General features: G+C 37.3%; 1 protein-coding gene across 1 annotated transcript in view; it reads left to right on the forward strand.

The window, feature by feature from the left end:
• agmo (alkylglycerol monooxygenase) overlaps nucleotides 1-14,422 on the forward strand; it is a 64,414-nt gene that overhangs the window by 34,003 nt on the left and 15,989 nt on the right. The window contains exons 4-10 of the mRNA XM_022684128.2: nucleotides 312-415; nucleotides 1,804-1,899; nucleotides 3,474-3,540; nucleotides 3,841-3,906; nucleotides 4,822-4,901; nucleotides 6,082-6,216; nucleotides 11,273-11,389. Of these exons, the coding sequence (XP_022539849.1) occupies nucleotides 312-415; nucleotides 1,804-1,899; nucleotides 3,474-3,540; nucleotides 3,841-3,906; nucleotides 4,822-4,901; nucleotides 6,082-6,216; nucleotides 11,273-11,389 (665 nt within the window). The remainder of the gene's footprint in view (nucleotides 1-311; nucleotides 416-1,803; nucleotides 1,900-3,473; nucleotides 3,541-3,840; nucleotides 3,907-4,821; nucleotides 4,902-6,081; nucleotides 6,217-11,272; nucleotides 11,390-14,422) is intronic.

Raw genomic sequence — 14,422 nt, forward strand, 5'->3', positions numbered from 1 at the left:
ACCCTTTGGAGTGATGTGGGGAAAGAGCGCCATCTACCCACCCAGAGAGAGCAAGGCCAATTATGCTCTCTCGGGTCTCCGGTAGCTGATGGCAAGCTAGATAAACAGGATTCGAACCAGCGATATTCTGATCATAGTGGCCCCGGTTTTGCACATCTTTGTCAACAATGAAAACAATTTCCTCGCTCCAGCCTTCTAAAAAAAATCTCCTTTCACTTATTTCATCAAAGTTTTTGAGCCTGTTAATGAAACACTGGTTGTAGAATGTAGTGTTAAAGTAATGTTACATGTATATCTGTTTTTTTCTTCAGAGGTAAATCTTCTGTGGGCTGCTCATCAAGTTCATCACAGCTCAGAGTACTACAATCTGACCACAGCACTGCGACAGTCCGTCACCCAGCAGTGCGCCTCATGGGTAAGAGTTCCAGCTGTGCTGCAGACATCGGCCAGACTCTCTCCCTAACTAACCCTGATTAACACGACTGCCCTGTGTGCACACTGAAATCAAAACAAGCCCTCCGTCGTGCGTCTGACCGTCTGTCTGACTCTCTAACTGCACTTTGTACTCGAGGTATCACTCACCCTTCATATGACTCGACTGGTGAACAGTGTTTGAAAGATTAAACAGACTTAAGAGAATTTTAGGAAATGTAAAAAATAGTATGTAAAATATTCATGCTATCTGTGCTGCATTATACTATATGCATAAACTTAGGTGCATATATAGAATATTTACAATCTGAAGAAAAAGTGTTTGACCCTTTAGGGTCCATTAGCTTGTATCAAATTTGCTGTTTCCTCAGGTTTCGATTGATGTTGTATTTATGATTTATATTTATGAGAATCATTTTCTGCCTCTTGCTGTGTCTTAATTGGTGGATTCAAGTGTCAGTTATCTTCATGTTCATTTGTAATTGGTGATGTGTAGCTGTGCATCCATCCAATTTTTGTGTGAAACTGACCAGTCGACACTCACCTAATCACTAATGGTTTACTTTAATTACATAACTGTGGAGTTAATTTAACCCTCTATGGCATGATGTTGCTCTCAGGCAACAAACCAAAATCTTTTGGTGATTACACTCCTTCTCATACCATACTTTATTTTTATGTGTTTATTTATTGTATTTTTAATATAATGGTACAAGGCATATCTATGGCTATATTATTATGTGCAATATTCTTACATTCCGGTGGTAAGCTTACTGAAACAAGCTTTTTTATTTGTTGTATTTTGGCAGCGTTATGTAGATCACTATTGTTGGGGCTATCATGAAAAAGCAGTGATAATTAAAATTTTCTTGTGGGCCAAACCAAGGACAGTCACGCCCGTAAAAGGGCTAGGCAAAAATAATAGTCTAAATACACAAAAATAGGTCTGAAAAGAATAGACAAATGATAATGAGAGCAAGGCAGGAGAGTAGTAAAAACACAATGCCATAGAGGGTTAAAAGCTGCAGCGCTTCAATTAAACTTGCTTTTTTAGAGAAGCAAAGAATCAGGTGCTGGGGCATGATGGAAATCTCAACCCTTATTCATAGCTGTATAAATCTATATGAGTTATGTACGATCTTGCGTTAAGATGCAGTTGAAATGGGCACAAAGACATTAATAGAAACATTAAGATGACCAACATGTTAGTGGAGCACAGAAGGAAAATATCTATAAGTAAAGGTACGATTAGTGCTACTAGTATTTTTAACTAATGTAAAGGTAGAATGTGTTTCATTTATTTATTCATTTAGTCATGTATTTGTTTATTCATTTATTAATTTAATTAAACTTTTTTTATTTATTTATCAGGTGTTCTATCTTCCAATGGCCTTGATAGTTCCACCGTCAGTCTTTGCTGTTCACATTCAGTTTAACTTGCTCTACCAGTTCTGGATCCACACAGAGGTAAGCATTTAATCTTTTAACTAACTCTTAGTGATATTTATGGCCCTGATGTGTTTTACAGCAGTGCTGTAGTATATTTATACATACACTATAGATATTCCTCCTTTTGGCCTCGTCCACACATCTCATTATTTATTTATTTATTTATTTATTTATTTATGTTTGTGTTATTGTTTATTATTGGAGAGTTCCAATTTTCTTCTTTATTTTTGACTGTATTTAAAATGCAGCCAAAGAGTTTTTCATGTAGCTAGGATGACAAAACGAAAGACGAAATCTATATCCAGATATATGTAAATGGGGCTTCACATCCCCACACTTTTTCAGGCTTTTCCTCTGTCAATGTAAATAAGACTAATTTTCACACTCCATTCTCAAAGCACTGGCTGCTTATTGCTTATTAATTGCTTCTTTTGTGCACTTTACACAACACCAAATGTCTATGTTCCATATCACGTTGCAGTCCCAGACCTACATCCAATAATACATAACGAGCTTTTATGAATTATTTCAAACAGAAGCATTAAGTGCACTCTTGCCATTTGAGCGAAAGTTGGGCTATCAGTTTTACAGTTCGGGGAGTCGTTTGGGGGAATGGATTTGGAATCACTTCCATGTTTTCGAGCACTATTAGTGAAAACAGTCTTCACATCCACGAGTTTCTGAAGGATAGAATTTATGCCTGTTTTACGGGCTTTTTTGATGTCCTGTAATTTATTGGCGTGGAATTCCCAGGCCTAATCCAACTTTTAAAACACAAGCGAAGCAGAGAGCAACCTCTTTTCCCTCTTTTCATTCAAGATAAAATTCAGCTGCAGCCGGGCTGCTCATTACGGGGAAATAATGGCTCATTGAAAAATGATGTTCGCTTGTGCACCGTTCCCATTGCAGCTCCGCAGGTTTAGATTCAGCCATCAGAATCATTATTCAGGTCAAACACCTGAGGGGAAAGTGAACACCTGTGTAATATATAACCTTATATCAAGTTAAAGCGGCTTGTTGTGGGGTGGGAAACGGAGGGGATGTGTTTGTGTGGGTGTGTATGTGCGTACAAGTGTGTGGGAGGGAACATTATCAGTTTTTTTGGCTTCCTTAATGCCCTTGTACTTCGCTCCAACTTTATGTTTGCTTTACTTCTAATCTGTATTGTTGTTTCTTTTCCATCTGGAAATCTGGCCACCGCTCTCTTTCCATAGTTAGCCTAGTTTCGAGCAAGCTCATCAGACAAGAAAACACTAGAAATTAATGATGTTTCATGTCAGACTACATTAGCGAACATGTGAACCATACAAGCTTTTGGGTTCTGTGCAATTCCTCTTCAGCCCTGTTGGCCAAAGCAAAGACAAGGCAATCAATAGGAAAGATTAATCACATGTGTGAGGCTAGCACTAGTGCTCCGTTTACATCTCTGTTTAACAGCGTAACAGCTGGCACCACTGGAACCCCACAGTCTAAACTTTTTTTTCTTCTCGTTCTCTTTGTATACATGGCACTAAACAATCCTAGTGTAGATGCAATCTGTTGATTAAAGTATGACACCAGTTCTTCCATTTAAAATGTTTCTCTTTCACTAGGTTGTCAGAGATCTCGGTCCTCTTGAGTGGATCCTAAATACGCCCAGCCACCATAGAGTTCATCATGGTATAGAATTAAAAAAAAAAACTTTTTATATCCAGAGTGTATTTTACTGTTTTTGACTTTTTTCACATAATGGAAATCTAGCAGCTGTTTTTTTTTTTTTTTTTTTTTACAATTTTTTATGAAGAAAGTGACTTTAAATTTATTTTTCCCTTTCCTATAGCGTTGCCATTTTATAGATTTTTTTTGTTGTTGAAGTTTTTTGTATGACAGCAAAAATGTGTATTTGTATTATTTACAGAACTAAAGCACTATCAACCAACTGTCAGTATAATGATTATGGCATCTTCTTTCTTTTGGCAGGACGAAACCTGTACTGTATTGATAGGAATTATGGAGGCACTCTCATTATTTGGGACCGGCTATTTGGTAAGCATGCATGTATTGCAGCTTGTCTGTGTTTAAACATACAGCTCTGGAAAAAATTAAGAGATCACTTCAGTTTCTAAATCAGTTTCTCTGATTTTGCTATTTATAGGTATATGTTTGGGTATAATAAACATTGTTGTAAACTACAGACAACATTTTCCCCAAATTCCAAATAAAAAGATTGTCTTTTAGAGCATTTATTTGCAGGAAATTAGAAATGGCTGAAATAACAAAAGAAGATGCAGAGCTTTCAGACCTCAAATAAAGAAGACAATTTTATGTTCATAAAGGTTTAGAAAGGTTTAGAGTTCAGAATCAATAATTGTTTTTTAATCACAGTTTTCATGCATCTTGGCATGTTCTCCTCCGCCAGTTTTACACACTGCTTTTGAATAACTTTATGCAACTCCTGGTGCAAATATTCAAGTAGTTCAGCTTGGTTTGATGGCTTGTGATCTTCCATCTTCCTCTTGATTATATTCCAGTTTTTTTAATTTGGTAAAATCAAATAAACCCATCATATTAAGTGGGCTGTATATACAAATGTATTCATATATGCATGTAAATTTTTTGTGGAACGTCTTGGGCAACATTTGAAAAGTAGTAAACACAACCTCCAATGATTGATTTCAGTTTCAGAGTATATTGTGAACACTTGGTACTGTGTAAAGAATGCTGACCAGGTGAAGGCCATTTAACCTGATGGCAGACAGTAAATTTTGAGGGCAAATTAAAAAGCCATCATTTTTTCATTTTCAGCTTTTTTATAGATGTTTTGACATCCACTTATGCTTCCAGATATTTTGCCGATATTGCCACTTACAAATGAATCAAGTAGTGGTCTTTCACACTGTGCTGCAGCTTCATGGGATTTTGATTTAAGTATAATGAAAAAGGTGAACATTTCTCTTATAGGAACTTTTACTCCAGAAGGTGATAAAGTTGTGTATGGACTTACACACCCTATTAACACTTTTGACATCATGTCTGTTCAGGTTAGTTCATTTATTTGATTAAAATTTAAAGTGTGTTGTGTCTAATTTATGCACTGTTTATTTTTTTATAAACCACTTATAGAAAAATAACACTGTCTATGAAGTCTATCTAAAGCCCTATCTGGACGGAATTAGTTTTTCAGGGGGTCCTGGGGTAATATTCTCTTTTATGAGGGACCTCTGTGATTTTATTCCTGTCCGGAACGATCATGTCTGTGTTTTTCTCAGGCGTCCTCTGAGAAAATTACAGGCTGAATTACCTCCTGTTTTTCACTTAACTCTGTGGTCCTCTGGTAATTTTACTCCCGTCTGGACGCACATCTCTGAGATTTGTCACCTTGTGTTTAATAAAGTACCTATTTATCCACTGCTATGTACCGTAATTACAATTTAGATGCGCATTTCCACGGAGATCCATGTAAAAACACAACAGCGAGTGGAAATGGAGGAGCTACTGAACGCGATGTCATGTGACCGAGAAAGCCAGAAAAGTCACTGGTCCTCCTGTTTTTTCAATTGCAGTCCGAATACAAGATAAGTCTAATTACTGTGGAAACTTGACCACCTACAGATTACTTATATAGTATGACTGATTTTATCAAATTTGAATTTGCAGTGTTCCTGCTTCTTACTGAGATGGACCATATGCCACATAATACAAAAAATAAAACATGAATCTGTCTCTTAATTGCATTAAACCCCAGAAATATAAAAGAAATGTCTCTCTGTGAAAATATCAACATAGTAGTAACTGTGTTGAACATATAAGGACTTCTAGTAAAGTGGATTTTAGAATTTCAGAGTGTCAGGGTAAATGTAAAGACATGCTCGCAGTTCTCCGCCGCCTTTCCTCTCCTTAAGTTTCCCAACCAGTGGAAAAGCCACACTGTAACCATAACATTATTACTCCACTTTAAACAAACCACTCAGGAGAGGTGAAGGAGTCTGGCAGAAACTGAATGGAAGTTGCTTTTGATTATTTTCTCTGCACTCACCTCTGGAAACGGACTGCGAGTGTAATCTAATCTGTGACCAGAAACATTTAGAGTATGGATTCAGTGTCAGAAGCAATAGGAATAATGTTTATCTTTCACATTAGCATTTTCACTGCTTTTTTACTCTTGTAAAATGATTTTCTGAGTGTGACCTTTGCTTTGTCTGTGGTGTTTCCTCTCTGAAGTTTCATTACTACCCGTACCTGTGGGAGCAGTGGCACAAAGCTGAGGGTATAGGAAACAAGTTGTCAATCATCTTTAAAGGACCGAGCTGGGCTCCGGGGAAGCCTAGACTGGGGGATCATGCAGAGGTGCCAGTGGTAAGTGGTAAAAAATAAAAGTTTGTGTTTTTTATATTAGTACTATGTATTGCTGTGCAGTATTGCAATGTATTGTGTAATGTACCACACTTTTGAAAAGATAAAAATATTTTGAATCCTTATCGTGATCATAGTGATATTCTTTCTTGAAAGCAGTTTATTTTGTGACTCTTGGTAATTTAGTCTTGTTAACAAAATATACCAAAGTTTATTATTTTGTTTCTATTAAATGTTTGAAACAGATGCGCTCCAAGTGGTCCAGCGGACTAAGGTGCGCTCACTATGATCTGGAGATCACTGGTTCAAATCCCGTTCATGTAGCTTGCTATCAGCTGCCAGAGCCCTGAGAGAGCACAATTGGTTTTGCTCTCTCTGGGTGGGTAGATGGCACTCTCTCCCCATATCACTCCTGGGTGATTTCGCTAAGCACAAGGTGTCGCTGCGCTGTGATACTACTCGGCAATGCTGCATCAGCAGCAGTTGAAAAAGAGGCGGAAAGGCATGTGTTAGTCTTCACCCTCCTGGTGTTGGGGCATCACTAGTGATAGAAGGAGTTCTAATAAGTGGGTTGGGTAATTGGTCTTGTAAATTAGGGAGAAAATGCGATAAAAATGATTAAAAAAAATGTTTGAAACAGTTGCATGTATACGTAATAAAACATTAATTTATATTTTGTTGCAGTAGTAAAAAATAAAATAAACAAATATATATATTTTTTGTGTTAATTGTCACTGCAAAAATACCCTGAAATATTGTGATATTATTTTAGAGCCATATTGCCCACCCCTAGTCTGCACCTCTATTCGCTTTAAAGTAATATAATCTAAAATAGGCTTGTCACAAAAATAACAGCATGCACTTATTATAAAATATTTGGATATTTGGATTTGGATATTGTCCTTTAATGCTAACTTGAATGAGCCTGTGTGATGATTTTGTCAAATGTGGTCATACATATTTTTCTATCTTTTATGTATGCAGGATATTTGAACATTTATATAGTCCATATCTAATGTTGGAATGCTTTTAATAATGAAATGGTCATATATTTACGGTACAATATATTGTCCAAATAAAAATAGTTATAGTGACAGGCCTAGTCTAGATACAGACAACTTAAAAATAACTTTACACTTCTAAAGCCTAGTCATTTATTTGACATAAAGGGATAAAAAATATGTATTTTTCCTATTTTTACAACAGCTCAGAGTCCACAGTTATGATGGGCTTGAAAATCATTTTAGGGACAGTGGTGGCTTAGTGGTTAGAGTGCTGGGTTATTGAACACAGGGTTGTGGGTTCAGTGCCCACATCTGCTGAGCTGCCACTGTTGGGGCCTTGAGTGAGGCATGTAACTCGCTCTACGCCAGCCCTCTGCTCCACCACTGACTGGGATATGCAAGGAAAAATGTGATTTTTTTTTTTCTATATTGTAGATTTATATTGAAAAAAATTTAAACTATGAAGGAACAAATATGCAATTATGAAGTAAACTAAAAAATGTTAAACAAGCCAAAATATATTTTAGAAGCTTTTGCTTTGATGCTAACTTTGCCATCACATTTTGGGTTGTCTAGACCACAACACTAAATTTTGCTCTACAAGGGCCTGGTGGGCTCCAAGTGGTCCAGTGGGCTATGCGCTGCCACTATGATCAGGAGATTGCCGGTTCGAATCCCGTTCATGTAGCTTGCCATTGGCTACCGGAGCCCTGAGAGACCTTGCTCTCTCTGGCTGTGTAGATGGTGCTCTTTCCCCTGAGTGATGTCACTCAGCACAAGGCGTCTGTGAGCTGATGTATCAGAACCGAGTCACTTCGCTTTCCTCCGATGCTACTCAGCAATGCTGTATCAGCAGCAGCTCGAAAAGAGGTAGTGGCTGACTTCACATGTGTCGGAGGAGGCATGTGCTAGTCCTTATCCTCCTGGTGTTGGGGTATCACTAGTGATAGAGGAAGTCCTAATGGTTGGGTCGGGTAATTAGCTTTGCAAATTGGGGAGAAAATAGGAAAAAATATTAAATAAAATTATAATTACAAGGGCCTGTTTATTACAAGTTTATTACAATATTACAATTAATTACAATGAGACCATTATACTGTCACCTAGCGATGACCGAAGAGTTTAACATGTTACAGTTTCAATTTTGTTCAGAAATTTAATGAACAGTAAATGTTTATGTTTTTTACTTTGTTACGTCTTCATGTTGAAGCAGCACTTCATATGAGCCATATTGCTCAAAGGGGCACAATTGTTGTTTTTGCTTTTGTTTTGCACTTCTGCTGTGTTCAGGCACAAAATAAATATTTTGCACATAATTCCTAATTGTGACTTCATTGTGTTCAATCAAAATATAAAACTAAAGTCCTCACATGTGGACGCCATTTTTCTCAAAAACTACATCATGTAAAAATTTTAGTTTTTACACTAATCAGGTGCCAACTAACCCAAATAGCAAAGATGAATAAAAAATGCATGCCACGCAAGAGTTGGAGTCTTAAGAGGTTAATATTAATCTACAATGTAGTAAATAAAACAATTAAAGAACAAATATAACTGAGAATGTGTGTCCAAAATATTGTACAGATTTGGCTATTTCCCAGCAGTCCAAATAACTATATTGGACTGAAGTACTGGCAAAAAAAATACTAGATTTAAAAAAGAATAAAAAATGAAAAAGAGTTTAACTTTATAAAATGTGTATAATGGCTTATTTAAATGCAAATCACTTTTTTTCTAGCAGAATCATTTTAAAACTCTTAATTTCATTTTCACAATTTGCGCCATTTAAGCTGTCAAAAAAGTCCTGAAAATGACTCCCTGATTTCCAGCATAAAAACGTCAGACTTTTACATTTACAACCCAGTGCCAAAAAGTCTTAAATGCCTTTGTAGAGCGCAGCACAATAGGCTGGATTTTTACCCGTCTTTAAAAGGCAGAGATCAAATGGCAGGCCCGGTTCTTGGGCGACAGGGGATTTGAAGTCTCCTCATCAGGAGCAGCAGCGGTTTTCTTTGTAGTACATATTTAGCCATTCACACTTTGCAGGCAAGAGAAAGCCTCTTTTTCTCCACACACTGCAATTAAAGCAGCTCTAAAGAGGGCCCTGGTGATCCTGAGCATGTGGCGGGTGCTGGAATTTGACCGAAATACCTTTGAAAGGTGCTGGACTGGCAGGGCTGGGCTGGGCCTGTTCATGCTCTTGCTGAGAATGGTGGTCAGGTTGGATGAGTTGAGTTTTGAGGGAAAGCAGAGCAGGAGCCACTGTGACTAACCCACATGTGACTGCACATGAGAGAGCCTTCAGAATGCTTGAGAAACCACAATGACTTTAAGGTATTACAATTATCAAAAACATTTTTTTTTAGATTCAAAAGGTATATTTAGAATAAAGACATTTAGTGTACGGTTAGACCCAGACATACAGCTCAGAAAAAATTAAGAGGCCCTTCAGTTTCTCTGATTTTGCTATTTATAGGTTTATGTTTGAGTAAAATGAACATTGTTGTTTTATTCTATAAACTACGGAAAACATTTATCCCAAATTCCAAATAAAAATATTGTCATTTACAGTCTCATTTGCAGAAAATGAGAAATAACTGAAATAACAAAAAGATGCAGAGCTTTCAGACCTCAAATAATGCAAATAAAACAAGTCTATATTCATGCAGTTTTAAGAGTTTAGAAATCAATATTTTGTGGAATAACTCTGGTTTTTAATCACAGATTTCCTGCATCTTGGCATGTTCTCCTCCACCAGTCTTACACACTGATTTTGGATGACTTTAGGCCACTGCTAGTGCAACAATTCAAGAGTTTATCAATTTGGTACAATCAAAGAAACTCATCATTTTTTTAGTGGTCTCTTATTTTTTTCCAGAGCTGTATTTCTTAGGATTTCTGCCTAAACACAGGCCAGCGTTTGGGCACCCTTGGTCAAAAGAACACGCTGTGTACTACATCACAGCTATTGTACTTATTGTCCAGATGTTGGAATGTGAAAGTGTGTCTGAGGGTGTAACTGGACTTTCAGTGTGTAGGTCGTATGAAGAGATGCTACGTGCGAGTCGTTTCATGCTCATCTGGTCAGCTGCCAAGATGTAGTGTTCTGAGGGCTCGCCCACGGTCTTAAAGCTACAGCCAAGCTTTAACTGTGTAACTGCAACTGAAAAAATAAAAGTCAGAGTAATGACAGTCCAAGTGTCTTAAACAGGCGAAATTATCCCACACAAAAAAACATATGTTAACATCCATTTCACATTCTTTTCAGATGTATTATTTTATTTTATTTTATTATATTATAGAAAACATGCAGATCTACAGCCATTACTGATTAAAATTTAACAGGTCTGTACGGAACCCTCCAGAAGAGTTGCCAGTTAAATACAGAATCCTCACTGGAGGGATTTTGACAACAGGTCTTTTTCGTTTTATGTTGCAATTTTGGAGTACAATATGAAAAAAAAAAAAAGTATTTCCATACAGGTTTTCGTGTTTTTATGTACACTGTTTGCAATTAGAAAACAATTAGTTAATTTTTTCCCATTTTCTCCCTAATTTACACAACCAATTACCGGACCCACTCATTAGGATTCCCCATATCACTAGTGATGCCCCAAAACCAGGAGGGTGAAGACTAGCACATGCCTCCTCCGATACATGTGAAGTCAGCAATCCATCTTTTTTGAACTGCTGCTGATGCAGCATTTCCGAGTAGCATCACAGGGCTCTCGGAGGAAAGCGCAGCGACTCGGTTCTGATACATCAGCTCACAGACGCCATCTGCTGAGTGACATTACCCTTTGGAGTCATGAGGGGAGAGTGAGCCATCTGGCAAGCTACATGAACAGGATTCAAACTGAAAAAAAAAAAATAGTTTTATTTAATATTATACTGTATATTAATAGACTAGTCCACTGATTCTTGACCTTTTTTTTTTTTTTTTTTTTTTTTACCACATATCGCAATGAAAATGAAGTAAAGCTCCCAAGTTCCCAGATATCAGAGAATGTTATAAGAACGTTTTATCATTGTTTTTTCTTTTCTTTCTTTTTAAGGTGACAGGAGATGAACTGCCACACAATCCAAGATGGGCGCCTGCACTGCAGCTCTATGTGCACATACAGTTCCTGCTCGTGCTCGGCGTTTACAATGACTTGTTTGCAACGCAGCATGTAAGTATCACAAGCTTCCGTGCCATCAGAATATCTCTGTTTAGCTGAAGTGTTGAGAGTAGAATGACATTAGATTTGCCTTGTTTCCATGCCAAGGCTTTCATGCCCACGCTAATCTCTCATTGTCTTTACTGGTGGACTGGAAGCTTCTCATTTTCTCTGTGCTTAATACCAGCACACACAGTCTATTATCAAATCCCAGCCAGGCTCAGTCACTCCCTCTCATTAGCTCAATTATAATAAGGCCTTTCACTGGAGAGAAGCGACAGGCTGCTTTTAAGTAACCTTTGTCTATTATTTTCCATCTCGTTCCACCTCCCAAAGCCCCCTCCAACAAAAACACACAGACACTGCGTCCTCCTATTGGTATCATTGGAAGTGTGTGTTCCCCAGGCATAGTTTTGGTTAGCCAAAATGTGCGGACCCACCCTGCTTCCCCGCTGAAATGAAACGGCCTCTCTTCCTGTGATTCCTACCTCTGTGGCGTTCTCTCAGTTGTGGCTCACTGAGAAGTATCCTCCGGACCCCTTTCCCTCCCTTCCTCCCTCTATCCCTCCCTTCACCAACCAATAAAGCAGCCATAGGTGGTCCGACGACCAATACAAACGGTCCGCGAGCCAAGTCAACCATTTCCCATCGCCCGAAAACCCTTCCTGTTGCATCAATCACCCTTTCCAGGGAAAATAACAAAGTAAAGCCTCCAGGCCAGGCAATAAATAACGTCAAAGTGTGTATTTATACCTCAGTGTACGGAGTATATTTATTTGTGCTGACAAGAGATGCTACAGCACAGCTTAGTGGTACTTCAAAGCAAAGAAAAAAACACGTATTTCCGTGCCAGCGTTTGCCAGAGTTACCTCCCAGTTGCATCACCCTTATTGGACCGTTTGCACTATACATCTCACTACTTGTTTGACTAGCTGTTCATTACGAAGACTGAACTGACCACTCTTCAAATGCCAGTTCTCTAACTGCAAACTCAGCAGAACCAAGGCTCTAGATTACCGACCGCTTTGCGGTGTTGAAAGTAATAAGTGACGGCGGTACCATTAACAACTTCATCTCGGTGGCCTTGGGAGGCGTGGAAACAATAACACCGTTCAACTCTGCCTACAGTTACTAATGAACAGCCAGCTGCTTTAATTATTTCGACACTCTCGCTTTATGTTATTGTTGCAATCGGATACAGAGACAAATTAAAAATTAGCATGCTGAAAGGATTTTTAAAATGTGAGTCAGACCCCAGAGACCTGACTCACAGTGTTTGTACAGAGCTCCCACTGAGACCTGGACTGTGTCACATATAGGCAGCGCAAGAACTAGAAGAAACTTTATAAGGCCTTCTGTCTAGTTCACCTTGCACTACTGTGCAACATATAAAAGAGAAAATGGACAAATTAAATTCAGTTAAATTACTGCTATTGTCAAATTTTCACCAACGTTTAGTAATCTAAAAAACAAAGCTGCTAAATAATTTGTGAAATGGAAGAATTGCTTTCATTTATGCAGTTTGCAGTAAAATACTTAGCTCATTTTTACAAACCTTAGCTCAAATACTTAGCTCATTTTTTTGTTTATAAAGTCTTCTTCCTATAGTTCACTATTTCAATAAAAAATTGACCTGGAAATTGTTTTGTTTTGTTGTGTGTTTGTTGTGTGTTTTTGGTCTTAAATATAAGTTTGGACTGAGTGCATGAAGTGTTGTATATTTGCCATAAGAACAAAGTAGTGTATCTTTATATTCTATACATTTTTCTATACATTTCCCTTTTTTTTACATCATTTAAATCTGGCCTCTGTTTTTATCTTGTGTCTTGTCAAAATTTTATTATAAATGGACCAAAATAAATTATTTAAAAGTCGTGTAAAATAAGCTTATTTACATTGAACAAGTAATAAGCCCAGTTTTCAGTCACTGGAACTCAATGATAGCTCCTGTGATGCTGCTAAAGAACAAACTAAAACAGGTAAAAATTTCATGTATCATGATATTTATATACATTTATGCAACACACAATATTGGACTGATAACACTCTTTGTAATGAAATGGTCTGTGTTTTTCTTAAGTCACAGTCTGTAAGTTTCTGTTGACAATGTGTCATTTCACAGTGCATGATATAAATTACTTTTAAAACGTGCATTGTTTTGCGGTTGTTGAGTGAATGAGTGTGAATGATCTGGTGATTTTAGTGAGGATTCCCTCTTTTAGTCCACCAGCTCTCTTCAGTTCAAATTTTGCATTTTTGTGTGTTTAAGATGTGAATGAGTGGATAAAGTCTGAGTTTGTCATTCTGATCTCTCCATGTTTGCAGTAGCTCTTATATCAGCATTATTAGCAGGACAATGGTTGCTTTAGTAAACTTTTATAGTCAGAAAACTATCCCAGGACCTACCAGACACCCTGTTTTATAGAATTAATATACAGCTCTGGAAAAAATTAAACCACTTAAAAAAAGGTTCTTTGATTTTACCAAATTAAAAACCTCTGGAATACAATATAATCAAGAGGAAGATTGATGATCAAAAGTCATCAAATCAAGCTAAACTTCTTGAGTTTTTGCACCAGGAGTGGCATAAGGTTATCCAAAAGCAGTGTGTAAGACTGGTGGAGGAGAACATGCCAAGATGCATGAAAACTGTGATTAAAAAAACAGGGTTATTCAACCAAATACTGATATCTGAACTCCTAAAAGTTTATGAATATTGTTTTCTTTGCATTTCTCATTTTCTTCAAATACAAAAATATATAAATGATACAATAAATTTTATTATATTGCTGTATGTTGCATTGCACAAATTTGTCAGTTTAGGAGCATTAACTGTTTAGACGAATGTTGGAAATAGTTAATTTTAGAAAGATTGATTACACTTTTAAGTCTCCTAAAAGAGATTTGGGGAGAAAATCAAACTGGTATGAACATCTCTGAACTCTTTAGCTACAGCCAATTTTACAGCTTCCGATCTTCTCCAGTCCCCTGAAAGCCTCTCCCGTGTGCCTTTGCTACAGCCTTTCCCACAAGATCTAAGACCCT

Source organism: Astyanax mexicanus, chromosome 18 (genome assembly GCF_023375975.1).
Source record: "Astyanax mexicanus isolate ESR-SI-001 chromosome 18, AstMex3_surface, whole genome shotgun sequence".
Taxonomy (NCBI): domain Eukaryota; kingdom Metazoa; phylum Chordata; class Actinopteri; order Characiformes; family Acestrorhamphidae; genus Astyanax; species Astyanax mexicanus.